Source organism: Labrus bergylta, chromosome 22 (assembly GCF_963930695.1).
Source record: "Labrus bergylta chromosome 22, fLabBer1.1, whole genome shotgun sequence".
In the NCBI taxonomy this organism is placed as follows: domain Eukaryota; kingdom Metazoa; phylum Chordata; class Actinopteri; order Labriformes; family Labridae; genus Labrus; species Labrus bergylta.
Window position 1 is genome coordinate 21,640,529 of NC_089216.1, and position 27,500 is coordinate 21,668,028.

Sequence of the window (27,500 nt, forward strand, 5' to 3'; positions counted from 1 at the left end):
GCTCCCTGTTTGTCATGAGCCCCAGAGATCCAGTGGTAGCAGTCTGTGGCATTCTTGTTTTGTGGTTGGACGTCACAGCGGGTGCAGTACACAATGCCCAGCACCACCATCACCCCGATGAAGAGGCACAGAGGCACCAGGAGGCCCACCAGGAGCCAGGTGCTGCTCTGCTTCTGCCCCAGCCCCGCCTCCTCCGCATCCACCATGGTCCTGCTCCCCCCGCTCTCACTCGCGGGAGGTTGGGAGGGGGTGAGCTGGGTGGGAACAGCAGGGTCTTGGGAGCGTGTGATCTCCTCTGCTTCCTTCCCCAGTTCCTCCTCTGGGAGCTCTGTGTTTTCCCTGAGGGCGTAATGGTCCTCTACACCGTGGTTGCTTGAATCTGTTTGCATGTCGAGGTCTCTGACTGGATCATCTAGATTTCCTGGTTCCTGGCTGGATGTGATTATTACTGCCCACCAATTCCAGGCCCCCCCTGAGATGGTAGAGGTGGAGAGGAGGGGGGGGGCTGTGGTCGTTCTCTCTTCATCCTCTTCATCCTCCTCGTACCAGTCGTGGGTGGAGATGGATTCCGTGGTGGGTGGAGGAGTGGGGTGGTTAGTTGTTGGTAACACCTCCTGCTCAGATCTCTGCCCAATTTCCAACAGGTACGTTGCTCCAGTGTCCTTCTCCTCCTCTGCTGGAGGGTCAGGTGCTAAATCAAAAGGGGAGCTAGTGACCCAAATCACATCAGAGTCCTGAACCCTGGGCGGGTCAGTAAGCCAGTCCAGAGACGGCTCCTCCTCTGGAGGCCAGTCCGTGTGGCTTTGCTGGGGGTTCCAGTCGTACTCAGGTTCCCACACTGGCTGGTGGGTTCCCCAAGGGAAAGGAGGTGTGACAGCAGACTGTTCATCCTCCTCCCCTCTCTTACGACAGGAGGAGTGATCTGCCCTGAGCTCGTATCCTTCCACGCAATAACACTCAAATCCCCCCACATTGTTCACACACATCTGCTCACAGGTCCCAGGGATCAGGCACTCATCATCGTCCTGACACCTACTGCGGTCTTCCAGCAATGGGGAGTAACCCAGATGGCAGTGACAGACATGAGAGCCAACTGTGTTCTCACAGGCGTGTTCACATGGTTCATTCAAACACTCGTCTACGTCCTCACAGATCCCTGTGTCCTCCAGGGCGTACCCATCCCAACATCGACACACAAACGACCCCTGAGCGTTCACACAGAGCTGCTCACACGGACTCTGCAGACACTCGTCCACATCCACACAGCTTTGTTCATCTGGAGTCAGCATGAACCCCTCAGGACAGGCACAGCCGTACCCATCAGTCAGGGGGAGGCACTCTGGCTTACAGGGGGCACCCTGACAGATGACAGTCAGCTCGCAGGTCTGTCTGTCGTCTCTCAGCTGATATCCATTGGCACACTCGCAGTAAAAGTGACCTCCAGTCGGATTACAGTAATGTTCACATCCACCGTTATCCTGCTCGCACCTTTTCTGAGTTACAGGAGAGTTGGAGCACAGAGGGGGGTCTCTAGACCACCCCACTGAGCCGTCGTCTTTCTGTGTACACAGAACAGACTGCTCATCCTCGCTGCCTTCAGGGCAGGGCACGGTGGCCACAGATCCAAAGGGGATATGGGTGAGCAGGGTGCTGAGAAGGTTAAAAGGTGTGCTGTAGAGAGCGTTACCTGCCCCCTCACTCCACAACGCTGCACACATTCCTTCAAAGGCGTAGTGACAGAGATACCCGTCCACAGACACTGAGCAAGCTCCATCTAGCCACTTGAAGTTCTCATTGTTATCCTGACTGTTGTAGCCCATCACCACACAGCGGGGCACAGAGCAGGCATTGGGTGAGTCCTCTTTCAGCCAGTTTGTGTACTCTGTGTCCTGGTCTCCTGTAGTCCAGGAGAAGCCCCTGAGTGGGCGGCTGGCAGTGCACTGTCGAGGCTGACGCTGCAGGCCGATCCAGACCTGAACCTTACTGCGAGAGTGACGAAGGTCCAGGGTGGAGAAAAGCGAGGCGATGATGGCTGCATCCCTCCGGTGTTTGATGGTTGCCAGCGTCCCTCCTTTCTTTTTGCAAGCTCTCCATGAGTCCAGGAAGGTCTTTCTTTGGAAGTAGACCACCAAACAGCCGTCCTCAGTGCACAGGGCATCGGTCTCAATGAGGTCCTGAGCCAACACAGAGGACGCTCCACAGAGCAGAGCCAGCAGGGAGGCGAGGAGCAGAACCAAAGCCATCCTGTCTGAGGACTGAATAAATCTAAACTTTGACTCCCCCTTTGTCTTTTATCTCCCCGCTCTCTCAAAGTTGGTCTCTGTTGGCCGACTTCTGTTTTCTATCCAAACTTTTCTCTCTTCATCTAAACTCTTTGTTTCTGTTGACGATTCTCCATCTGCCTGAGCTCCACACGGAGAGAAAAACGAATGAGAGCTGCAGGTCAGCAACAAGCTCACAGAGCAGTGAGGGGGAGGAGAGCGAGAGGGAGGGGGGACAGGGAGGGGAGAGAAAGAGGGAAAGAGACTGAGGTTGGGCAGAGGGGGATGGAGAGGAGAAGAAGGAATGGGCCGAGGAAAAGACTGTATTTTTTTGGAGGAGGGGGATGTGTGTGTGTGTGTGTGTGGGGGGGGGGGGGGGGGGTGCAGAGAACTGAGCGTTTCTTTCTTTTTCAGAGCTCGTCATATGGTTTTCATAAGTGAACATAGTTTAGACACACACACACCAGCACAAGCACACGCACACACACAAGCACACACACATGCACAAGCACACACATGAACTGTTATGGTACAGTCTAATCTCTGGAACAGATGAGTTATCTTCCGTCTCCTCTCTCTGTGTTCCTGTGTGATTTGTCTCACTCGTCGTTCTTTACATTTTTTTTGTTGAACATGAGACAAGCAGGAAGTGAACATCAGATGAGCAGGAAGTGAACATAAGATGAGCAGGAAGGGAACATGAAAACCTCCCACAGAGAACGACTCGTTCCTTCTGACCTCGTGTGACGCTCTTTTTTTGTAACTCACAGTCAACACCAGCCGGTCAGGCTGTTCATGGAGGGGCTGTTGGTTTTGTTCGCTGTTATTAGCTTGATTGTTAATGAAGAGTAATTACTAGTTAGCACACCTAGAAGATAAAGTCTGGATTACACCAGCTAATTCATGCTGAGCTGCAGCAGCCACAGCTGCCTCTGGTCTCTTCAGTAAGATGTTGAACTGCATGCAGCTTTAAAGAGGATATATTATCCCCCTCTTCCACCTTTTCAAACAGTCCCCTGTGGTCTAAATGAAACATCTGTGTTGTGCTTTGGTCAAAATATAACATGAATCAAGCACCAGAGGAGGTTTGTGACCCTGTATAAACCAGCTCTCTCAGAACGCTCCGTTTTGGTGTGTGTGTCTCTTTAAATATAATGAGCCCCCCCTGAGTTTTCCCCGTAGACGTCACTCCTTCACTAGAGGGAATAAAAATGGCTGACCTGCGTTAAACTTTTGTTCTAGGCTGGGGGTGGAGTCCATGGGTGGAGATACCAGAATCCCACTGTGACATCACAAGGAGAGCACATTTGAAATGGAGCACTTTTCTCTGTGTTGTAAGACTTATGCAGACCGCAAACAAAGGACTGGATGGATTTATTTCACATTTTATGGGTCGTTAGACACTCAGGTTACCCAAATATATGTTCAACAACACCATAGAAGTGGATTTCTCATCATATGTCCCCTTTAATATAAACATAACGGGGGCATTGGAATCGTCTGTTTTTTCTAAGGAAGGTTCCTCACTGAGTGAAATGGCCCATAAGCATTTAAGTGGTGGCCATGATAAGAGCCACTTGAATTCTCTAAAAGCAAAGGAAAGGTGGGTCAAAGCTTCCTTTATAACCTCCTTTAGCATACACTGGACCATCCTTTACCAAAGGAGATGAGATAATGCTGTCCCACAATTCCTTGCGGCCGCAACATTTAAAGCGAGTCGCGCATCCGACCATTCACAAAAACTAACGATGACCCTGTGGAGACAATCTGCATTTTGTTTATTTATTGATTTGACTTATAACTTGTTGTTGCCTTTGTATTTATTTTATTTCTTTATTTGTATTTTGTGTGTGAAGGTGAACATTTATACATTCTTGTATAAAGTTTAGTAAAGATGCCTCGCTGTCATTTGATGTTGATTCCTACAAGAAATTGTAAAATAAAACATTGTTAATAAAAAGGAAAAGAAAAAAACCAATGACCAAAAAGGGACGCAGATCATGTAAGCTACCATTTCAATAATATGCCTTGAATAAAAGAAAAACATTAGAGATATTTTTATCCAGATGATTTTTTATTCAACATATTTCATTCACTTAAAAATGCTTTGTGCAGTTGTACATTTATATAAAACATTCTGTTTATCTTTCATAAATGCAACTATTAATTTCATCCAATCATATTTATTTTGTGAATGTGTCATGATGTGTCGTGAACATATCGTGATGTCATGAATGTGTCGTGATGTCATAAATGTGTCGTGATGTCGTGAATGTGTTGTGATGTCATGAATGTGTCGTGATGTCGTGAATGTGTCGTGAGGTCATGATGTGTCGTCATGAATGTGTCGTGATGTCGTGAATGTGTCGTGAACATGTTGAGATGTCAGGAACATGTCGTGATGTCATGAATGTGTCGTGATGTCATGAATGTGTCGTGATGTTGTGAATGTGTCGTGATGTCGTGAATGTGTCGTGAACATGTTGAGATGTCAGGAACATGTCGTGATGTCATGAATGTGTCGTGATGTTGTGAATGTGTTGTGATGTCGTGAATGTGTCGTGATGTTGTGAACATGTTGTGATGTCATGAATGTGTCGTGAACATGTCGTGAATGTGTCATGAATGTGTCATGATGTCATGAACGTGTCATGAATGTGTCGTGATGTCATGAACGTGTCATGAATGTGCCGTGATGTCGTGAACGTGTCGTGATGTCATGAATGTGTCGTGATGTTGTGAATGTGTTGTGATGTCGTGAACATGTTGTGATGTCATGAATGTGTCGTGAACATGTTGTGATGTCATGAATGTGTCGTGAACATGTCGTGATGTCATGAATGTGTCATCACGAGAGCCACCAGTCACTGATCAGCCACCAGTCACTGATCAGAGCCACCAGTCTATGATCAGCCATCAGTCACTGATCAGAGCCACCAGTCACTGATCAGGGGTCTGAGATAAAACAGACTCCTGGGGTCTGAAGTCTCTAAAGGGTGTCTGCGTGTTGGTTCAGAGGTCTGCACCAGGTCCAGGTCCTGATAATCGGACTCACCAACACACAAAGGTGAAAGTGAAAAATTTAAACAGCTGTAACGTCACAGCTGGAAGATAAAGAAGTAAACGGAGTGTGGATGAAGGAGAATGTTTGGTCAAAAGTGATGTTTTTATTGAACAGATTATCTGCTTGTTGAAGAAAATTAATTTTAACGTTACAACAAAAACTGGAAGTGTTCAGAGGTTTGTGTCTAATCAGCTAAATGAGTCCTCCAGAATGAATCCTACAGTTCAGTTCGAGATCCAACCCAGAGGTTCCATTTTACTCGGCTGTGAAATAATGTTGTCTCGAGCTTACACTTTGCTCTGTGGGTTTGGAGTCAGAATCCAAAGTATGAGACACATTTAAATTAGATTGAAGAAGGGTTCATCCCCTGGCTGTCATAGATGTCTGGACGCTGTGGGGTAGGTTAAAGGTCAAACAGATGAAAGCACAATGAGGAGACAGGGTGGACAAGCAGACAGAAACATCTGATTGGGTGATAGCGTCCTCTCACAGGCCTGTATTAAACAGGATGTTTGAAGCTGTTTTTTCTCTTTGCTTTCACATGAAATGTTTCAATGAGCTCAACACTGAGAATCTACAACCACCTCATTCAACAAACCAAGAGCCCTTCTTATGACAGGGTCTCTTATCCTGGGGTCAGAGGTCTGACTGTTAGTGGGGAGGGGGGTCAGACAGGGTCTCCATAGTGATAATGCAGACTGCTGATTCGATTTGGTAATGTATCTAGATCTTTTGTTGCTGATTCACTCGTTCAAACCCTGAGGTTCTGATTCTCTAAGAATAGATTACAGTCTCTAATATCTCTATAACTGGTTCCTCCTGTTCTCCGTGTCTGAGTCTAACTCTCCAAGAGCTGCACTCTCACTCTGACGGAGCTTCACTCTCACTCTGAAGGGGCTTCACTCTCACACTGATGGAGCTGCACTCTCACTCTCACACTGATGGAGCTGCACTCTCACTCTCACACTGATGGAGCTGCACTCTCACACTGACCGAGCTGACCATTAAACCAACTGTTCACATTTAGAACTCAAGACATGCACACGCGCACGCACGCGCACCCACGCGCGCACACACACACACACACACACGACACACACACAATTGTGTGTCTGTGAAATGGAGATAAAAACACACAATGTACATTAATTAGAGTCAGACTGTGTTCTGTTTTTATCTCGGGTTTGTGGTCAACTCGTTCTGCCCTGAAAACGTTCTCACGCTCCGACTGATCCCAGAATACAACAGGAAGTGAGGGGGGTGTTTTTAAAGGACCCACTAATTCCACAGCCATATATGTCCCTGTGTGTGTGTGTGTGTGTTTTCTCAGCAGGGTATTTTTATCACTGAGCTTAGATACTGCAATACCAAGAACAAAAAGCTTTCGCTGAACCTCAGTAACTTTTATTATCATCATCATCATCATCATCATCATCATCATCATCATCATCTTCATCATCATCATCATCTTCATCTTCCTGAGATCTGACAGAAACATGTGGAGCAGCTGGCTCAAACAACGTCTGAAGAATTCTTCATTATAAACCATAAAACACCATGTGTGTGTTCCTGTAAAATCCCTCCTGAACGCCTCGGGGGCTCCACACTGTTTTCAACTGTGTAACAACAACAGGGTGTGTGTGTGTGTGTGTGTGTGTGTGTGTGTGTGTGTGTGTGTGTGTGTGTGTGCGTGTTCATCAAGGAGCTTCAAAATTACAGAGAATTGTTCAGTTTTGTGACACACAGTCTTTGTTTCTGTGTGGGCCGTCTGCTAACATTTAGCATTCAGTGATGCAGCTACAAAACACAGACCTACACTCAGACACTTCAGTACCCATTTAATAATTTATCATATAATATATATTACCTCAATCAGAGCAGCACATGTCAATAACAGACCTCAGGGGTGCTTCTCAGATAAACCAGTTTAGCCTAGCTTAGCATAAAAACAGAAAATGTGTGTGAGTGGAGAGAGATGGGGAGAGAAGAGAAAGGAGGAAACAATCAGAAACAGGAGCCAAACTGATCTCTGGGGACGACCAGAAGCTGTTTCTTATTGGTTGAGGGGTCACATGGTCTTTTTAGGAGAAGGAGGAGGATGTCTTCATACAGGAGGAGTCACCTCATTTTCTCCTTAAACCACTTCAGGGTAAAAAAAACAGGTACAGATATTTACATTTCTGCTGCTGTGTGTGTGTGTGTGTGTGTGTGTGTGCCTGTGAGGGTGTGTATGTTTGTGTGCATGTGTAACTGTCTCGCTCTGACGGACAGCATGCAGCAGAGAATGATGGGAGATAAAGTTATGAGAATAAAGAGTCCATCAGTATTAACTCATCCATTCATACACATTCACACACTGATGGTAGAGGCAGCTGCGTAAAGAGTCCATCAGTATTAACTGATCCATTCACACTCTGATGGTAGAGGCCGCTGCGTAAAGAGTCCATCAGTATTAACTGATCCATTCATACACATTCACACACTGATGGTAGATGCCGCTGAGTAAAGAGTCCATCAGTATTAACTGATCCATTCATACACATTCACACACTGATGGTAGAGGCCGCTGAGTCAAGAGTCCATCGTTATAACTCATCCATTCATACACATTTACACACTGATGGTGGAGGCTGCTGAGTAAAAAGTCCATCAGTATTAACTCATCAATTCACACACTGATGGTAGAGGCTGCAGTGTAAAGAGTCCATCAGTATTAACTCATCCATTCACACACATTCACACACTGATGGCAGAGGCTGCTGTGTAAAGAGTCCATCAGTATTAACTCATCCAGTCTGACAGGGCTAGTGAGCTGAAGCTCATATTGTTTTTTTCAGGTTAGGTCTCGTGTTTTATCAGAAATCATTTTTCTAAAAACAGAATGATACAGAATAATCCTTGATGTCATTCAGTCCCCTTTAACCTAGCATCAAGGTTTGAATTCATATTTTATAATCACTATAATCACATCTGAATATCTGTAGTTTGTAGTAACAGACAAAGGGACCCTGTCCTCTGGAGGTTAACTTCTGTAAATCCTGGCTCTGTGTTAAATCCTCCATGATGGTCCCTGAGCTGTGTTTCTGCTCTGTGGATTCAGTTTCTCTGTGGGAGGGTGTCGAGTGAAGCTGCTCTCTGTGTTTATGTGCTCAGCTCCTCCTGAGAACACTGGAATTACAAGTTTTGGTTGTGACCTACAGAAGATTATAATTTAGAAACAGTCAGGAGTCCTGCAGAGGACGTCCTGTGAGGAGGATCAACCCCGAGCAGAGGGCTGAGCTCCACATACCAACGCTCAGATTGTCTTTAAATTAAATATCATGAATGTAAATACATTTACATTCAGCTCAGAGGGGAGGGGTCAAAGGTCACATCACACTTCATAAAGCACTTCACATTGTTGTTCAAGGAGCTGCTCAGCAGATGCTAGCTTTGCCAATTCTAGCTGACACCTCTGATTACACTCAGTGTCTCTGTGATAAAGTGAAAGAAATGGCCACATTTTGAAGTGTCATTGGTGTTCTAATCACTTATCTGCTTTTGTCTGGCTGCACAATGCTTCTGTTGGCCAGGATTAGGGGACGTTAGGGGAGGTTAACAGAAGATATAGCAGTCATTGCACTTCCTGGGAAAAAAAACAAAACTTTACTACGCCTGTTCCTCGAACCACAACATTACGTTCTTAAATTCTGTGACGTGTTCCAGAGATAAATCAGATCCACATTGTGTTCCTTTGTTTATCTGTTCCCTCTCACAGCTCCTCACCATTAACCCCGAGGAGGGGAGAGGGGGGTCTAATCCAAGCCGGCCGGAATTCCTTCAGCATATTTTCCTCCTGCAGAGATGAGTCATGGCTCTAAAAACATAAATAAGGTCGTGTGAATGCTGAGGAGCATTCTGCTCTTCTTTAATGAAAAAAAAATGACCTGACACTGAGAGAACATTCCTACTTTAACCTCCGCTCTGCGAACTGTAAATATTTACTGCTTAGACCATTCTCCATGATCCTACCTTCACAAGAGTGTTTAGTATGTTCTAATTGAGTTTAGTATGTTCTTAGTGTTTAGTATGTTCTCATTGTTTAGTATGTTTTAAGAAAGTTTAGTATGTTCTAAGAGTGTTTAGTATGTTCTTAGTGTTTAGTGTGTTCTTAGTGTTTAGTATGTTCTAAGAGTGTTAAGTATGTTCTAAGAGAGTTTGGTATGTTCTTAGTGTTTAGTATGTTCTTAGAGAGTTTAGTATGTTCTTAGTGTTTAGTATGTTCTAAGAGTGTTTAATATGTTCTTAGTGTTTATATGTTCTTAGAGTTCAGTATGTTCTTAGTGTTTAGTATGTTCTAAGAGAGTTTAGTATGTTCTAAGAGTGTTTAGTATGTTCTTCGTGTTTAGTATGTTCTAAGAGTGTTTAGTATGTTCTAAGAGAGTTTAGTATGTTCTTAGTGTTTAGTATGTTCCTAGTGTTTAGTATGTTCTAAGAGTGTTTAGTATGTTCTAAGAGTGTTTAGTATGTTCTAAGAGTGTTTAGTATGTTCCTAGTGTTTAGTATGTTCTAAGAGTGTTTAATATGTTCTTAGTGTTTAGTATGTTCTAAGAGCGTTTAGTATGCTCTTAGTGTTTAGTATGTTCTAAGACTGTTTAGTATGTTCTGAGAGTGTTTAGTATGTTCTTAGTGTTTAGTATGTTCTAAGAGAGTTTAGAATGTTCTTAGTGTTTAGTATGTTCTCAGTGTTTAGTATGATCTAAGAATGTTTAGAATGTTCTAAGAGTGTTTAGTATGTTCTTAGTGTTTAGTATGTTCTTAGTGTTTAGTATGTTCTAAGACCGTTTAGTATGCTCTTAGTGTTTAGTATGTTCTTCGTGTTTAGTATGTTCTAAGAGTGTTTAGTATGTTCTAAGAGAGTTTAGTATGTTCTTAGTGTTTAGTATGTTCCTAGTGTTTAGTATGTTCTAAGAGTGTTTAGTATGTTCTAAGAGTGTTTAGTATGTTCTAAGAGTGTTTAGTATGTTCCTAGTGTTTAGTATGTTCTAAGAGTGTTTAATATGTTCTTAGTGTTTAGTATGTTCTAAGAGCGTTTAGTATGCTCTTAGTGTTTAGTATGTTCTAAGACTGTTTAGTATGTTCTGAGAGTGTTTAGTATGTTCTTAGTGTTTAGTATGTTCTAAGAGAGTTTAGAATGTTCTTAGTGTTTAGTATGTTCTCAGTGTTTAGTATGATCTAAGAGAGTTTAGTATGTTCTTAGTGTTTAGTATGTTCTAAGAGTGTTTAGTATGTTCTTAGTGTTTAGTATGTTCTAAGAATGTTTAGAATGTTCTAAGAGTGTTTAGTATGTTCTTAGTGTTTAGTATGTTCTTAGTGTTTAGTATGTTCTAAGAGAGTTTAGAATGTTCTTAGTGTTTAGTATGTTCTTCGTGTTTAGTATGTTCTAAGAGTGTTTAGTATGTTCTAAGAGAGTTTAGTATGTTCTTAGTGTTTAGTATGTTCCTAGTGTTTAGTATGTTCTAAGAGTGTTTAGTATGTTCTAAGAGTGTTTAGTATGTTCTAAGAGCGTTTAGTATGTTCTAAGAGTGTTTAGTATGTTCTTAGTGTTTAGTATGTTCTAAGAGCGTTTAGTATGCTCTTAGTGTTTAGTATGTTCTAAGACTGTTTAGTATGTTCTGAGAGTGTTTAGTATGTTCTTAGTGTTTAGTATGTTCTAAGAGAGTTTAGAATGTTCTTAGTGTTTAGTATGTTCTCAGTGTTTAGTATGATCTAAGAGAGTTTAGTATGTTCTTAGTGTTTAGTATGTTCTAAGAGTGTTTAGTATGTTCTTAGTGTTTAGTATGTTCTAAGAATGTTTAGAATGTTCTAAGAGTGTTTAGTATGTTCTTAGTGTTTAGTATGTTCTTAGTGTTTAGTATGTTCTAAGACCGTTTAGTATGCTCTTAGTGTTTAGTATGTTCTAAGACTGTTTAGTATGTTCTAAGAGTGTTTAGTATGTTCTTAGTGTTTAGTATGTTCTAAGAGAGTTTAGAATGTTCTTAGTGTTTAGTATGTTCTCAGTGTTTAGTATGTTCTAAGAGTGTTTAGTATGTTCTAAGAGAGTTTGGTGTGTTCTTAGTGTTTAGTCTGTTCTCAGTGTTTAGTATGTTCTAAGAGTGTTTAGTATGTTGTAAGAGTGTTTAGTATGTTCTAAGAGAGTTTGGTATGTTCTAAGAGAGTTTAGTATGTTCTTAAGTGTTTAGTGTGTTCTTAGTGTTTAGTATGCTCTAAGAGTGTTTAGTATATTCTAAGAGTGTTTAGTATGTTCTTAGTGTTTAGTATGTTCTCAGTGTTTAGTATGTTCTAAGAGAGTTTAGTATGTTCTTAGTGTTTAGTATGTTCTGAGAGTGGTTAGTATGTTATTAGTGTTTAGTATGTTCTAAGAGTCTTTAGTATGTTCTTAGTGTTTGGTATGTTCTAAGAGTGTTTAGTATGTTCTTAGTGTTTAGTATATTCTAAGAGTGTTTAGCATGTTCTTAGTGTTTAGTATGTTCTCAGTGTTTAGTATGTTCTAAGAGTGTTTCGTATGTTCTAAGATAGTTTAGTATGTTCTCAGTGTTTAGTATGTTCTAAGAGTGTTTAATATGTTCTTAGTGTTTAGTATGTTCTAAGACTGTTTAGTATGTTCTAAGAGTGTTTAGTATGTTCTAAGAGTGTTTAGTATGTTCTTAGTGTTTTGTATGTTCCTAGTGTGTTTAGTATGTTCTAAGAGAGTTTAGAATGTTCTTAGTGTTTAGTATGTTCTTAGTGTTTAGTATTTTCTAAGAGTGTTTAGTATGTTCCTAGTGTGTTTAGTATGTTCTAAGAGAGTTTAGTATGTTCTTAGTGTTTAGTATGTTCTAAGAGTGTTTAGTATGTTCTCAATGTATAGTATGTTCTTCGTGTTTAGTATGTTCTAAGAGAGTTTAGTATGTTCTTAGTGTTTAGTATGTTCTAAGAGTTTTCAGTATGTTCTTAGTGTTTAGTATGTTCAAAGAGAGTTTAGCATTTTCTAAGAGTGTTTAGTATGTTCTCAGTGTTTAGTATGTTCTAAGAGAGTTTATTATGTACTTAGTGTTTAGTATGTTCTAAGAGAGTTTAGTATGTTCTTAGTGTTTTGTATGTTCCTCGTGTGTTTAGTATGTTCTTAGTGTTTAGTATGTTCAAAGAGAGTTTAGCATTTTCTAAGAGTGTTTAGTATGTTCTCAGTGTTTAGTATGTTCTAAGAGAGTTTATTATGTACTTAGTGTTTAGTATGTTCTAAGAGAGTTTATTATGCACTTAGTGTTTTGTATGTTCCTAGTGTGTTTAGTATGTTCTAAGAAAGTTTAGTATGTTCTAAGAGACTTTAGTATGTTCCTAGTGTGTCCAGAGGTGGTGAGCCGAGAGTCTAGCACAAGCTTAGAGACTTCGTCCTCAGTCAGAGAGGAGAATGAGTCGAGTGAGGCACTTTTGGTTGGTGCCTTTGGTCTGAGTTGGTCAGGCTCAGAAAACTGGTTACTGATGGTTTTAATTTTTTCAGTAAAATACGAGGCAAACATGTCTGGTGTGAACAGATCGGCGGGTGGGTGAAGCAGTCAGTTAAAATTGACTGAACTGATGAATGACACAGAGACAGTCAGACTGTACAAAAGCTCAGAGTTTATTTACAGACATCAACGATTGTCCTAATAAAACATCCTCCATCGTGTGACTCAGTGACATGCTCACACCTGTACCTGTGATCCAAAATAGATCTGATTAAAAATATAAACATGTCACATTCTTTTGTGTATTAAATGTTTGAATCTCAGAGCAGCAGAAACACCCTGCTGCGAGTGTGTATCTTTATCCAGTGAAAAATAATCATTTCTATTCATAAATGTTCATGTACACTTTGTCACGCGTGTCCCTGTGTGCAGCCAGAGTGGGTCAAGCTTATTATCATTCTAGAACATTCCTCCTTTCATCACAATGAAAGGATGGTTTCTTGGTCAAGGATGGTTCCCACAGAGGAGCTCTGACGCCCCCTGCTGGCAGCTTCAGGTTACAGAAAAACTCACATCACACACCGGTTCCTTTTTCCTGTGCACACACACATTTATTTATTGCTGAAGATGAAAGCAGCCTCGTCTTCGTCTTCACAGTTTGATTTTAACTTCAAGAGTTCTTTCTGTCAGAGCAGCTGAGATCGGTTAGAATAAAGGACAGGTGAGCTGTGGCTCAGACGTCATGGAGAAATGCTGGTGTCGTTGTTCTGCTTTGATGTGTGTTTCTATGAACGATTTGAAACCAGAAGAGAACCCTGAACTCTGTGACCCTTTAACTGCAGAGTTTAAAACCACATCAGGTAATTGATCTTTTCTTGAATCAGACTTAGAGCAGCATGAGTATGTGTTAGCATCAAGCTAACCCTAAAATGTATATCCCAGTACAACGGAAAGATGCACCTGATGCTTCTGGACTGATATAACGTTAATCTGGATTAAAGATGAACATCCAGCACTAAATCACCTGAAAGGACTTAAAGGACTAACACTTACCTTTAGCATTATGCTAACACTTGAACAAACCTGTGTATTCATGTGTGTGTCTTAATAAATACACAAATTAAACATGCAGAGGGAACGTTTATAAACAACCAATTATAAAACTATCGAACTCTAAGTCACATCATCATACCCGACACAGACTGGACACCTGAAACACCTTCCATCACCTCCGTCCTTGGTACTAACGATTCTGCGCCAGACGACCAGTCATCATCACAAACTTTAATGATTATATAAAACTGATATTAGAGACAGGTTGTTTTTAAAGTTCTCCTTTAACCTCAGATGAAGTTCACTGAGCTGAGATCTGTCGACTGCTTCTAAAAATAACTCACCCTAACCCTTTTATTTGAACTGAAACCGTCAAAAACAAGAACGTAGAAAAAATAAATCTGAACTCATGAAAATAAAATGAAACCTTCACTAACTGACGAGTTTCTTCAAAAGAAAAGTCATGACACCAGATCCTCTGACATCACTGACACAAAGCCCCTCCTGTGTCACAGCAACAGCTGATCAACATGTTACTTATAACCCCAGATCTGCATGGAAACTGAGCCAACCTGGCTATATGGCTGTCAGTAGCCAGAGGACACACCTGAACTGTAGCTCCGCCTCCTCTTCAACATGTCACAAACCTGAACTGTAGTTCCTCCTTCTCTTTAACACAGGAAGGAGCATGGAGGCAGCCAATCAAGAGAGGCAGAGGGGGCTGGGTGAGGTGGTGAGTGTGCAGACAGGTGTGGGGAGACCGTAGTAGGTGGGGTCAGTGAAGGGGAAGAGGAAGAGGAGGAAGAGGAGGACGCCGAGCATGTAGCAGGAGAGGACAGAGACACGGTGAGGATGATCCAACGCCGCGCTGATGGCAGGAAAACCCATGTAGTTACAGAACGAGTGACAGAGAACCGGACCCACCAGGTGACCTAAAACCATTAACACAGAGGGGAACCATTAACACACAGGGGAATCATTAACACACAGGGGAAACCATTAACACAGGGGAAACCATTAACATAGGGGAACCATTAACACACATGGGAATCATTAACACACAGGGGAACCATTAACACGGGAACCATTAACACACAGGGGAACCCTTAACACACAGGGGAACCATTAACACAGGTGAACCATTAAGACAGGGGAACCATTAACACACATGTGGAAACCTAAACACACAGGGGAATTATTAACACACAGGGGAACCATTAAAACACATGGGGAAACCTAAACACACAGGGGAATCATTAACACACAGGGGAACCATTAACACAGGGGAACCATTAACACACAGGGGAACCATTAACACACAGGGGAACCATTAACACACAGGGGAACCATTAACACACAGGGGAACCATTAACACACAGGGGAACCATTAAAACACATGGGGAAACCTAAACACACAGGGGAATCATTAACACACAGGGGAACCATTAACACAGGGGAACCATTAACACACAGGGGAACCATTAACACAGGGGAACCATTAACACACAGGGGAACCATTAACACACAGGGGAACCATTAACACACAGGGGAACCATTAACACACAGGGGAACCATTAACACACAGGGGAACCATTAAAACACATGGGGAAACCTAAACACACAGGGGAATCATTAACACACAGGGGAACCATTAACACAGGGGAACCATTAACACAGGGGAACCATTAACACACAGGGGAACCATTAACACACAGGGGAACCATTAACACACAGGAATCATTAACACACAGGGGAACCATTAAAACACATGGGGAAACCTAAACACACAGGGGAATCATTAACACAGGGGAACCATTAACACACAGGGGAACCATTAACACACAGGGGAACCATTAACACACAGGGGAACCATTAACACACAGGGGAACCATTAGCACAGGGGAAACATTAACACACAGGAACCATTAACACACAAGGGAATCATTAATACACAGGTATACCAATTAACACAAAGGGGAACCTTTAACACAGGGGTAACCATTAACACACAGGAACCATTAACACAGGGGGAACCATTAACACACAGGAACCATTAACACACAGGAACCATTAACACAGGGGTAACCATTAACACACAGGGGAACCATTAACACAGGGGAACCATTAACACAGGGGGAACCATTAACACAGGGGGAACCATTAACACACAGGAAAGCATTAACACACAGGAACCATTAACACAGGGGGAACCATTAACACACAGGAACCATTAACACACAGGAACCATTAGCACAGGGGAACCATTAACCCCAAAAGTGTTAAATATATCCCCTTATGTGATATTAACTATAAGCAAACTGTCAGATTGTCAAAATCCCTGCTCCTCTCCGCTCATATCACCGCTCCCTCTCTCTCAGTCGCTCGACCACTCACGCTGCTCTGCTCGACCCTGATAACAGCAGGTGAGATGACAGAGTGCTGAGAAGGTGTTCTAACTATGCAGATTGTTGCATGTAATGTGGTGAAATATATAAATGAATGCTCATTTAGATGTATTAGTAATGTGGGCGTAGACAGGCTACATAAACTTAATTGAAAGGCTCAAATATAGATTTCGCCTCCGGATGGATTATTTTTTTTCCTTCACATTGCATGTCCTTGTGGTGTGACTATTGCGCACATCGCAATGACGATGTTGAAACAATATATGGTGCAGCCCTAACAGGCAGTCTGTCCTGGACTTGGAGCTGTAGGGCTAACTGCAGAGCTACGCCCCCTGCCCCCTCTACCCGACACTGTCAGTTGGAGTGATGAGGCCTGCAGGAGGAGAAGCGACCGACTGTTTGTGGTAATCCTTCTTCCTCGCCCTGCTCACTCTCCCCTACAGGCCAGAGCACCACTACCATTGAAGACTTGATTTGCAGAGTTTTTCTGAATGTAGATATTTAGTGGATACATTTATTTTTGATCATTCATCGTTGACATGTTTGCACCGCCCTTCATTCAATGCATTTGTTTTAGAATTAATATGGATTCTGTTTCGCTGAATGTTTGTTTATGATGTCACTTCTGCTTACAATCAAAAAAAATGACATCCTGCTTTTAACAGGAAGTGAGACCTCAGTTAACACTTGATGCTCTAAATATTGATGGATTTTAATCTGGACCCATCCGGTCTGGTATCAAACCAAAGAACCAATAATTTACAGGGACTAATGGCACTTATATTAACCAATCAGCAGGCCGGGAGAGAACAGACACACAGGGTGTTGTTATGAACCAATCAGCAGGCCAGGAGGGAACAGACATACAGGGTGTTGTATATTCTAGTTCCAGGTGTAGTTGAGAGCTGCTCACCTGTCCTGATGAAGATGAAGGCCGTGTAGGCTCCAAACACAGCTGTGTAGGAGAACTGGAACACTGAAGAACCAGAAAAAAACATGATCAGCTGATGAAACAGTAAACAAACATGTTAACAAACATCACCTGAGTTCACCTGCAGACAGGAAGATCCCCGACAGAGTCCCCTGTCTGAACCTGAGCAGCTCAATGATGTGATGGAAGTGAGCTGAAACAGAGACACGCATACATCAATCAATAATCAATCAGACATCTATTGGACATCAATCAGACACCTTCGCACATCAATCAGACATCAATAATCAATAATTAATCAATCAGATATCAATACTCAATCATTAATGAATCAGACATCACTAATCAATCAGATATAAATAATTAATCAATCAGACATCAGTAATCAATCAGATATCAATAATCAATCAGTAATCACTCAGACATCAATAGACAACCAATCAGACATCGGTAATCAATCAGTAATCAATGAGACCTCAATAAACAATCATTCATCTATCATACATCAATAGACAAATGTAACAGGTAACACCTGTAAAGGAAACAGGTAACATCTGCACAAGAAACAGACCTGCACAGGTAACAGGTAACACTTGCACATGTAACAGGTGACATCTGCATAGGAAACAGACTTAACAGGTAACATCTGCACAGTAAACAGACCTGCAAAGGTATGAGGTAACACCTGCACAGGTAACAGGTAACATCTGCACAGGTAATAGCTAACATCTGCAAAGGTAACAGGTAACATCTGCACAGGAAACAGGTAACATCTGCACAGGTAACAGTTTGAGTTAAAAAAAGAAACATTTACATATTTTCTCCCTTATATCAGCTCCTGGCTTTCATAAGAATGTAACTGCACATACCTCTGTGAGCCACCACCTGTCAGGTGGACAAACATTCAGGTAAACCACCATTTAGATGAACCATCACTCGTCATGTAAACCACCAATCTGGTGAACCACCACCAATCAGGTGAACCACCACTCAGGTTAAACAACAATCAGGTGAACCACTACCCATCCCCACTTGTCAGGTGAACCACCACTCAGGTAAAGCACCAACTGTCAGTAGAACTTGTCAGGTAATTCACCTGCATAACTCACCAACTCCGAAGAAGAGAGGGCAGGTGAAGATGGCAGTGGAGAGTCCGGCACAGGGAACCAACATGGGCAGCATACATGCCCTGAAGACGAGTTCCTCTGTCAGCGGGGCCACCACCTGGTTCCTCAACCAGCGCATGTCACTGACACACAGGCTCCAGAACCACGGGTCTACACAGAACATAGAACATTAAGAACATTAGGTTATTTAAGCTAGATAGAACATGATTAGAACACACAGAGAACATCAGGGGATTCCCTCGTATGTGTCATGCAGATTAAGTTGACTGAATGTTCTCTGACCCAGGGCGACTCTTATCCCGTCCATGAAGGTCCAGGGACAGTCCATGGCGAGCTGCATAAGGGGGCCCAGAAACAAAACCTGGAACAAAGAACCATTAATTGCTTTAGACCAGTTCTAACCCTGAGTAGATCCTCATCTTCTTCATCATGTTTCTCTCTTACCATGGTGAGCAGCAGAGGGAGGATGATTGCAGGAATGATACCTTCAAATCGAATCCCCATTAGAGCCAGGAACGACGGGCCAGTCTGAGACACACACACACACACACAGCGTAGACTTTAATTTGTAATGAACTATCCAATAGTCATATCTGTGTGTGTGTGTGTGTGTGTGTGTGAGACTCACTGTGATTCCTGTGAACTCTCTCCACGCCCACACAAACACAGGAGACAGCCCAGACACGATCAGAACGCTGGTGAAACGTCTTTTTATCACTGTGGGATGATCCCTGAAAACACAGCAATAAAGACCTTCATCACCATCATCATGATCATCACCACCATCAACATCATCATCATCATCATCATCATCATCACCACCACCATCATCGTCATCATCACCACCATCATCATCATGATCTTCATCATGATCTTCATGATCACCACCATCATCATCACCATCAAACATTACAAAAGAGCAGGTAAAAAGATCATACTCATTGTTATGTTACAAAAAGCAGGTAAAAGACCTTACTCATTGTTATGTTACAAAAAGCAGGTAAAAGACCTTACTTCTTGCTATATTACAAAGACCCGGCCTATCCATCATGAGCACTTTAGCAAAAGTTACAGTGGTAAGAAAAAACTGCCTCATTAAAAGGCAGAGGGGTCAGTGACAAATAAGGGTTGTTCAGATGACCAATTCAAAAATCTTTACTTTTTCCCTAATCAAAGGATAACATACCCACAGGCAACACTTTACATCTCTCCTTCTTTACATCATGGGTGGCCATCACAGCACAAACAGCATTGCCACCTTCTATAGTACCAGACTTTGGCAAGCAAGCTCCAGGTAGTGACCATAGACTGTAAAAATAATGGACTGGACAAGCTCCCCCTGCTGACTGGCTGCAGTATAGGTCATAAACCCCGCCTCCTCAATGATAACAGACAGGATGTGGGTCAAACTGTAAAGTTAAAATACTCGTCACATAATTTTTTTCCAAACCTAAACTCTGCTGTGATCATTAGTTATTATCACCCTACATTGTGTTCAAGTGCTCATTTTTCTGTGAAGTTTGTTTTAAATAAGTTATTTGAGGTTGAAAAACGGGATTTTACGTCCTATTTGACGATGATTGACAGCCGCGGATCTTCGCGTAGCTCTCTTTGTGAATAACAAAAGTTACGTAGTGAAGGAAAGCCGAGACACCATTGAATTTTTTCGTTCAGTTTTTTCGTCTTTTTTGAGCTGGCAAAATGAGTTGTTCTACAGTAAACTGTTCTAACTGACCTGAGGGAGCTAAGGGATCTTTGCAGATTTTTCGGTAAGTAAAAATGATTTATGTGTCATTGTTTGGTTAAAGTCGTTATCTAGCCAGCTAACACATAGGCAGTCTAAGGTTAGCTGAAATGTTGCAAAGCTAGGTTACTTATCCGGCATGATTTATCTTTTTATTTTATTTTTAAAATGAGCAAAAATAATAACTTACATGCTATGTTTCTTGATATTGTTATATCGTTATTGTGACTGAAATTGTATTTAAAACCAAGAATCGTAATATAAAATCCGCTCACAGATGCGGTTCATTGACTGTACAGTTATTTTACAATAAAAATAAATTCGTCTGGTAAGGTCTCAAAAAAGTATCTAGGGAAAAAACAAAGCCAAATAATTGTAATCTGGCCTGCATCATTACTAATGTGTACATGTTTACAGTCTGAGTGATAAGTGGGCTATACCGAGAGGAACAGGTTTAATTTCACCGTGCAGGCTGAAATTAATAGTACTATATACGAGGGTAGAATATTTCTCTAGCTATCCAGATAAAACTAAAGGTAAGATCTGATTTAATATAACTGTTACTGATTTAAGAGACTAACCGAAACGTGAACACAAACATCAACAACCTGCAGCGGTGTAATGTAATATTAACCGAGCATCATGCTGCTTAAACGTGATAAATGTTCTGCATTGTCTTCCACACACACCAATTCAACAGTCACAAGTTGATCATATTGTAAATTTAATGACGCTCATTGAGAATTTGTACTAAAAAATGACAAAACCTGACAAAAATTGCGGTGATTGTGACTGTGTCTGTATTTAACACCTTTGAAAGGAAGGTGTTAATGCAGGAGACCAGTGTTACACACAACATGCTGCTGTTATTGTAGTTAGGAGGAGACATAGGCACAATAAAAGACATAAAGATCGCGTTTTTCCCCACACATGTTAATATGTTTTAAATGTCATGCATTTATTTTTGATTTTGCTTCAATAATCGTTAACGAAGAGAAACACCATGATTAAACTACAGGCTAATGTTGCCTTTTTATAGCCAAAGGAAGATGAACATTCACATCCTCTGCATTTAAAAGAATTTCAACATTGACATTTATGTCTCCCTTTCGCCAACATTATATTTTAAACTGGGGATTTCCTTTTTCTCAGGTTGTGCGTATCTCCCCTAGCTCGCTCCCTCCGGTGCGCTCCTCTCCATAATGTGCTCGTCTCCTCCCTCTAAAGCTGCTGATACTCTGTAGGACACTTTGATTGGGGCACCTCACCAATAAAATACTATTTTATATTTTATAAGCAGTTTGCCACCACACTGCACTTTTACTCTCCAAAGGCATATGAGTATGTGCGTGACAACTTTAACAAAGCTTTACCACACAGTCACACCATCCGCACAGCTGATCCAGGATTTACTGTAGCATCTTTTACAGCACTAAAAGGTCATGTACAGGCAAACAGAGAGAAGGGAAAAGAAACAATCTGTGCTCTCAAATAACAAAGCAGTCTCAAATCTTTTTGAGGAATTACAGCTAAAAAAAAATCTACTTTGCATACAGTACATCCTCTGATAAATAAAGTGAAGTACTTTGATTGTATTTCTGTGGTGTTCCTGTAGGTGACCATGATGCAGCCAGACTGAAGCAGCAGGTTGTGAAGGTGGATGCCATCATCTTGTCTTTGCAGTGCTGATTCTGAAGAGAAGGCCTTCACATAGGACTCAAAGGTAAAATGATCTCTCATATGATTGGACCGTGTTATTTTAACCGCTATCAGCATCAAAGTAATTTTAATCTTTGATTAAAAAACATTTAATTTAATTTTAACAATTTATAATCCTTCTTAAAATGTAAGGAAGACTAGCATAAGATTTTAACAGCCTCTATGGTTCTGCAAGAAGTTCATGTTTAAATTGTTCTTCTGTCTTCAAGGAAATCAATGCTCAAAAGGAAACAGCAGTCCAGACTCTGATTCCAGCTCCGTTGAGGTTCAGCACACAAATTGGCTGTCTGATTATCTGAGAATATTTAAGATTAGTTTAATTTATCAGGCTGGCCCATGTGATGACAGTTTACAATAATATTCAACAGAAAGTGGCAGGAACACCTTTGTATTAAAACATAAATTCATAAAGCTGATCATATTATTGGATTCATCATGTCTTATTATATATTTTGTTTTTCCTCAAATAGTTATCCTGTCTTAAAAACAAACTTTAGAACCTGAAGTTTAGCAGAACCTGAGGACAGATCTTATTTCAGGTCTGAGGCAGAAACATCGCAGTAAAATTCATTATACTTTACATTTAACTCCATGATTGTTTTTCTTTATTACAGAAGATGCTCTCAGATTCAGATCCATCAACAACCCCTGACAACATGGAGGACTCGTCCCCTGAGCGTTTCCTGTCCTCTCTCGATTGAGTTCTTCTCTTCAGTTAACTCTTGAAAACAGCAGCACAACATGCCAGACTGTTTGACAAGTCTGTGATTGAATAAATGGAATCTCATGCGTATCTTGCTATGCTTATTGGCTTTAAATGTTTAATATTAAATAAGTTTGAAGGCCATTTATCTCAGACGAGACCAGCTGAGCTCGTCTGTTAGCTTTGCTGTTGTCTTAGCTGTTGTTGGTCAAGAAGAAATTAATGTCAGTTCAAGGCCTTTTCAAATGTGAGCTATAAACTTAACTGCTAAATTATTTTACTGTGACCAACACTTTGTCGTGCTCCAGTTAATCAGAGACAGTCAATTCAGATTGTTAAAAAGTTTATTTAAACATTTTATGAAAAAAAAAAAAAAAAAAACTTCAATAAACAACCCCTGGCTTCATTAACCATGTGGAAAATAAGTAAGGGAGACCATCCGGATCTAACTGCTGGGACATAGGAGAAAGTATAAAAAATAATTTAACAAAGAAATCCAAACAAAAATCAAATAAAGTATAAAGATCCTGGATGATTGTTTAACTGTTAAAATGTGGTTGAAAAGCAAATCCAACACAACCCTCCAGCATCTGGCCTTTCAAACACAGGGCAACATCATGTAAAGAAAATAGCACCATTGAATATTGACCAGGATCTCTGTGTTTTCTCTGAGGATTACTATGGTAGCCTTCTCACTGTTCACTGTCACAAAGCACCAGACTCTGTCCACTTTCTTCAGTTGTGCAGACGTCGATCAGCTCCTCTGGGTGATGGCAGAGAGGACTCTTCATCTGGGAGAGCTGCTGGTGTAAGGTCATCTCTACCACAGTGGATGAGCAGGGCATCTGGAACAGCTCTTAGTCTAAGCACAGGTGAAAAAAGGAGGAGGTTCATTCAAACTATGTGACCCCAGCCTGATATCTGTAACAGGTGTGCAGATACAGGTTGAAATTAGTCATTTTTAGGTTCTGTTGATTGTAAAATGGAAAAGAAAACATCACCTTTCTATTTAACATTTAGCTGGTGTATGACTCATTGTGATTTTTATTTTAGAAGACTGTATTGTTAACAATAGCTTGTTTTTACTATCCTCTTATGAAACTTCAAAACAATCACAGGATATAAACTTTTAACAGATGATTTTAACTTACACTTCACCTCTGTGGAATATGTCAGACCAGCTGCTTTTATCTCTTCTTTGCCTAAATGAAGATACAAAAAACAATTGATTTAATGTTCCCTTGAATATATTAGAGAAGCAGACATGAATCACATTGCAAACTATCAGTTTACAACATATCTTACCACCTGTAGTCTACAGTCTATGGTGCTAACCTAGCTAATATAAAACGATTTCGGCAAAAACAGAGGACCCAGCAGCCCACGTATTTTCAATAATGATCAAAATAGCAGGATTTTTTAAAACACAGTGTTTAAATATTAGACTTTGAATACGATGGTTTGTTGTACTTACACATTTCTTCATCGTAGACCGGCAGAGCGCTTTCGGCGTAGCAGGGCTGCGTAAGTCATCAGGGCAATACGCTAAGTGGGCGGGGCGTGTTACCAGGGCTCCTGCCCCCGGACCCTACTGCGCAGACTCTGGCTCCAAATGACGTCAAAATCGCAAGATGGAAGCGCCCTTAAGTGGCGTATTTTGGCTTCAAGAACGTTGAGTGGGAACAGCTACAGTGCGCGCCCACTGGTAGTGACACGTTGATACTACCTACCCTACCACATGGCCCCTAATAGCCGACACATCTAAAATGCAACTACTGGTGCCAATATTACAGCATACATACATATATTAGATTATACATGTTTAAAGGTGGCCTATGTCGATTTGGTTGTGAAATTTGAAAGTTGGGGAAGTGAAACAATTCTTTGATATATTTTCTGAACTGAATACACAAACTTTATTCAAAGTAAAAACTGGGTCCCTGGAACACTGTTTGGAGATATAAAGCTACCAGGAGAGTTACACTTTCACTGTTGCGGGCCCCACACCATAACTTCTCCAGTAGCATTTTATCTTCTAACAGTGTTACAGGGACCAAATTTTCATCTGAGGACAGTTTGTGTTTAGAGTTATGATGAACATTTACCAAATAATCTGTACATTTCTCCAATTTTCACATTTCTCTACCAAAACTATATAGTGCACCTTTAAAAATGCAAGTGAATGGAACACAAATATGCAATTTGAAGCTAAACATTTACAAAATGCCAGGGCATTTTGTCCTAGACCCTTGATAATAAGGTTATGGATGAATCACCACTTTAATCAACAAAAAAAATACTGATATTTGACAAAAGTGGCCTCTAACAGAAAGGCTTGTCATAAAAGTCAAATAGCGTAACCGGGTACACCATTTGACATTTCCACTTCAAATCAAATTTGACAGGCATTATCATTGAGACCTATGTAAGCCCATTTCCTGGTGTGAACATCTCAAATCTAATTTTCGAAGTGAATACAAATTTTTATAATTATCATAAATTTTTAATGTTTTTCAGAGGTCATACCATTTGACATGCCTGACCACGCCCTTAAAATGTCCAATTATCTCATGTTTTAAAGAGCTTTGCTAAACTTGGCCTGCAGCAGTTAGGACCATCTGGGGTTCTTCTTTGTGATATCATTTCTTGTCACATGATATGATGAATATATTAACAAAATGGCTCCTTCAATGGTGGTTATACCATGTTGACAACTTGGTACTTGACTGGGTGACACGATTTCCCTAAAATAATTATAATAAGAAGAACAATGATGTTCCATTACTTTTATTTACTATTGAACAGTTCTCAGTGTTTCCCCTACGTTTACAGCGTTGGGGGGTTGGGGACAAGCTGACATGCCGACACAATGACACAAACACTTGAAGGAATCTTGGTGTTCATGGGTTACTTTTAATGACAGCTGTCCTTTACTATCGGAAAGGTATCCTTAAATGACTTCTTTCCCTGATTTCCAACCCTATCCACTATCCTATCCCTACAATAAAGGCACAAAAAGCCCAAAAATAAATCCTACTTGACCTTCAGGGGGGGCGGGCCTAACGGTTACACCACTTAGACATTTCTGCCTAAATACCCCAAATATTCTCTAAAAATTTATAATAAATAAAAATTTTAGACTAGGTCCTCAAAACAAAAGATGAAAGCATGTCATTTGTGCATTTATTTTTTAATTTTAAGCCTTTAAAAGTTAACTAAACCTTATGGACACAAAAAAATGAGCGTCACATCATTGACCCAGAAATCTTCGGCCGGCTCCCCGGCTCATGACGAAACAGCCTTCACAGGCCTAGACTGCGCCGGGCTTGGAAGGGGATAGGGGGAGAGATGGGATCAAATGCAGGAAGAGGGGGGCAAGAATAGGCTGTTCTTGAAATTTGCCTGATGTGAGAGTTAAAAGGACATACCTTGATCAAATAATTCAATTCAATTCAATTTATTTTGTATAGCATCAACTCATAACAAGTGTTATCTCAAGACACTTTACAGAAAGCAGGTAAAATACCTTACTCTTTGTCTGTTAACATTACAAAAGAGCAGGTAAAAAGACCTTACTCATTGTTATGTTACAAAGACCCGGCCTATCCATCATGAGCACTTTAGCAAAGCAGCAAAAGTTACAGTGGTAAGAAAAAACTGCCTTATTAAAAGGCAGAAATCTTCGGCCGGATCCCCGGCTCATGACGAAACAGCCTTCACAGGCCTAGACTGCGCCGGGGTTGGAAAGGGATAGGGGGAGAGATGGGATAAGATGCAGGAAGAGGGATAGGGAGCAAGGGGGTGGGGGGAGGCAGACCGTCCATCAACAATCCGGTGGGGAAGGGGGGGTGGGGTTGTTCTGACTCCTACATTCCTGACAGTGGTGCTAGATGCCAGGCTGATGTCATTAAGGACAGTAACATCACTAGAAAAAGTCTCTCTGAGGTTTTTTAGGGCCTAGCACAATAACTTCAGTCTTGTCTGAGTTAAGTAGCAAAACATTTCTTGTCATCCAGGTCCTAACGTCCTTAAGGCACGTTTCTAGCTTACATAACTGACTGGTGCCATCGGGCTTCATTGATACATAAAGCTGAGTATCATCTGCATAACAATGAAACTGTATGGAGTGTTTCCTCATAATATTTCCCAGAGGAAGCACATATAATGTAAAGAGAATCGGTCCAAGCACTGAACCTTGTGGCACTCCATGGCTAACTTTGGTGCGCATAGAGGACTTATCATTAACATGTACAAACTGAGACCAGTCTGATAAGTAGGATTCAAACCAACTTAAAGCAGTCCCTGTAATTCCAAGTAAATGTCAAAGACATATTGATCATATCTAATATAGAGTTGCTAACTAAGGGAAAGACTTCCTTAAACAGCTTGGTTGGGATTGGGTCTAAAAGACAGGTTGACAGTTTCAATGCAGAAATAATTGAATTTAGTTCCAAAAGGTCGATTGGAGAAAAACAGTTGAAAAAGTTCAGTTCACCCTGAAATGGGGGAAACTCTGGGCTTTCCATTTCAAAAGGAGAGGTCACTCAAACCCAAGAAAGAGAGGGTAACTTACTTTAGCTCTGATTCTGTTACTATAGCCCCGTTTCCACCAAATATCTCCAGAACTTAATTGTTCAGGGACTTCTCTTCAGAGTATAATAATAATAATCCAATAATTTAGGATTGTATTCTATTGGCAATGTTTTTAGAGGCTTTAGCATCCGATTTTAAGTCCGAAAAATAATGCTACAAATGTACAAATAAACTAATAAGGTACAATAGATATTCACATCATAATGAGCAACCGTTTGTTCACTTTAACCTTTTTTTACTGCTTTGAATTACTGTTTTACCTGGTCGCACCTCCTGACAACATTAGTTGTAATGACAGGAAAAATGCTGAATAAATTGTTAGTATTATTATAATCTCTGAAATTGTAGTACAAGACACAGAAGGGTATCAGGTGTATCACATTATTAAGATAATATTAAGAAAAACAACTTAAAGATGACCACTGTCTTAACTG

General features: G+C 41.1%; 2 protein-coding genes and 1 long non-coding RNA gene across 3 annotated transcripts in view; 1 reads left to right on the forward strand and 2 right to left on the reverse strand.

The window, feature by feature from the left end:
- Nucleotides 1-2,456, reverse strand: part of cd248a (CD248 molecule, endosialin a) — a 3,763-nt gene extending 1,307 nt beyond the window's left edge. Inside the window, exon 1 of the mRNA XM_020642767.3 lies at nucleotides 1-2,456. This exon is cut by the window's left edge and continues 1,307 nt beyond it. Within this exon, the coding sequence (XP_020498423.1) occupies nucleotides 1-2,243 (2,243 nt within the window). The 5' untranslated portion in view covers nucleotides 2,244-2,456.
- Nucleotides 2,457-12,943: 10,487 nt separating this feature from the next.
- rce1a (Ras converting CAAX endopeptidase 1a) overlaps nucleotides 12,944-27,500 on the reverse strand; it is a 15,055-nt gene continuing 498 nt past the window's right edge. The window contains exons 2-8 of the mRNA XM_020642785.3: nucleotides 18,936-19,038; nucleotides 18,752-18,835; nucleotides 18,590-18,668; nucleotides 18,290-18,457; nucleotides 17,302-17,373; nucleotides 17,163-17,225; nucleotides 12,944-14,776 (exon numbers count right to left, since the gene is read on the reverse strand). Of these exons, the coding sequence (XP_020498441.1) occupies nucleotides 14,547-14,776; nucleotides 17,163-17,225; nucleotides 17,302-17,373; nucleotides 18,290-18,457; nucleotides 18,590-18,668; nucleotides 18,752-18,835; nucleotides 18,936-19,038 (799 nt within the window). The 3' untranslated portion in view covers nucleotides 12,944-14,546. The remainder of the gene's footprint in view (nucleotides 14,777-17,162; nucleotides 17,226-17,301; nucleotides 17,374-18,289; nucleotides 18,458-18,589; nucleotides 18,669-18,751; nucleotides 18,836-18,935; nucleotides 19,039-27,500) is intronic.
- On the forward strand, nucleotides 19,183-22,561 carry LOC136177401 (uncharacterized). Its single transcript, XR_010665008.1, has 3 exons — nucleotides 19,183-20,076; nucleotides 21,667-21,774; nucleotides 22,385-22,561. It is a non-coding gene; the product is annotated as an uncharacterized lncRNA (long non-coding RNA).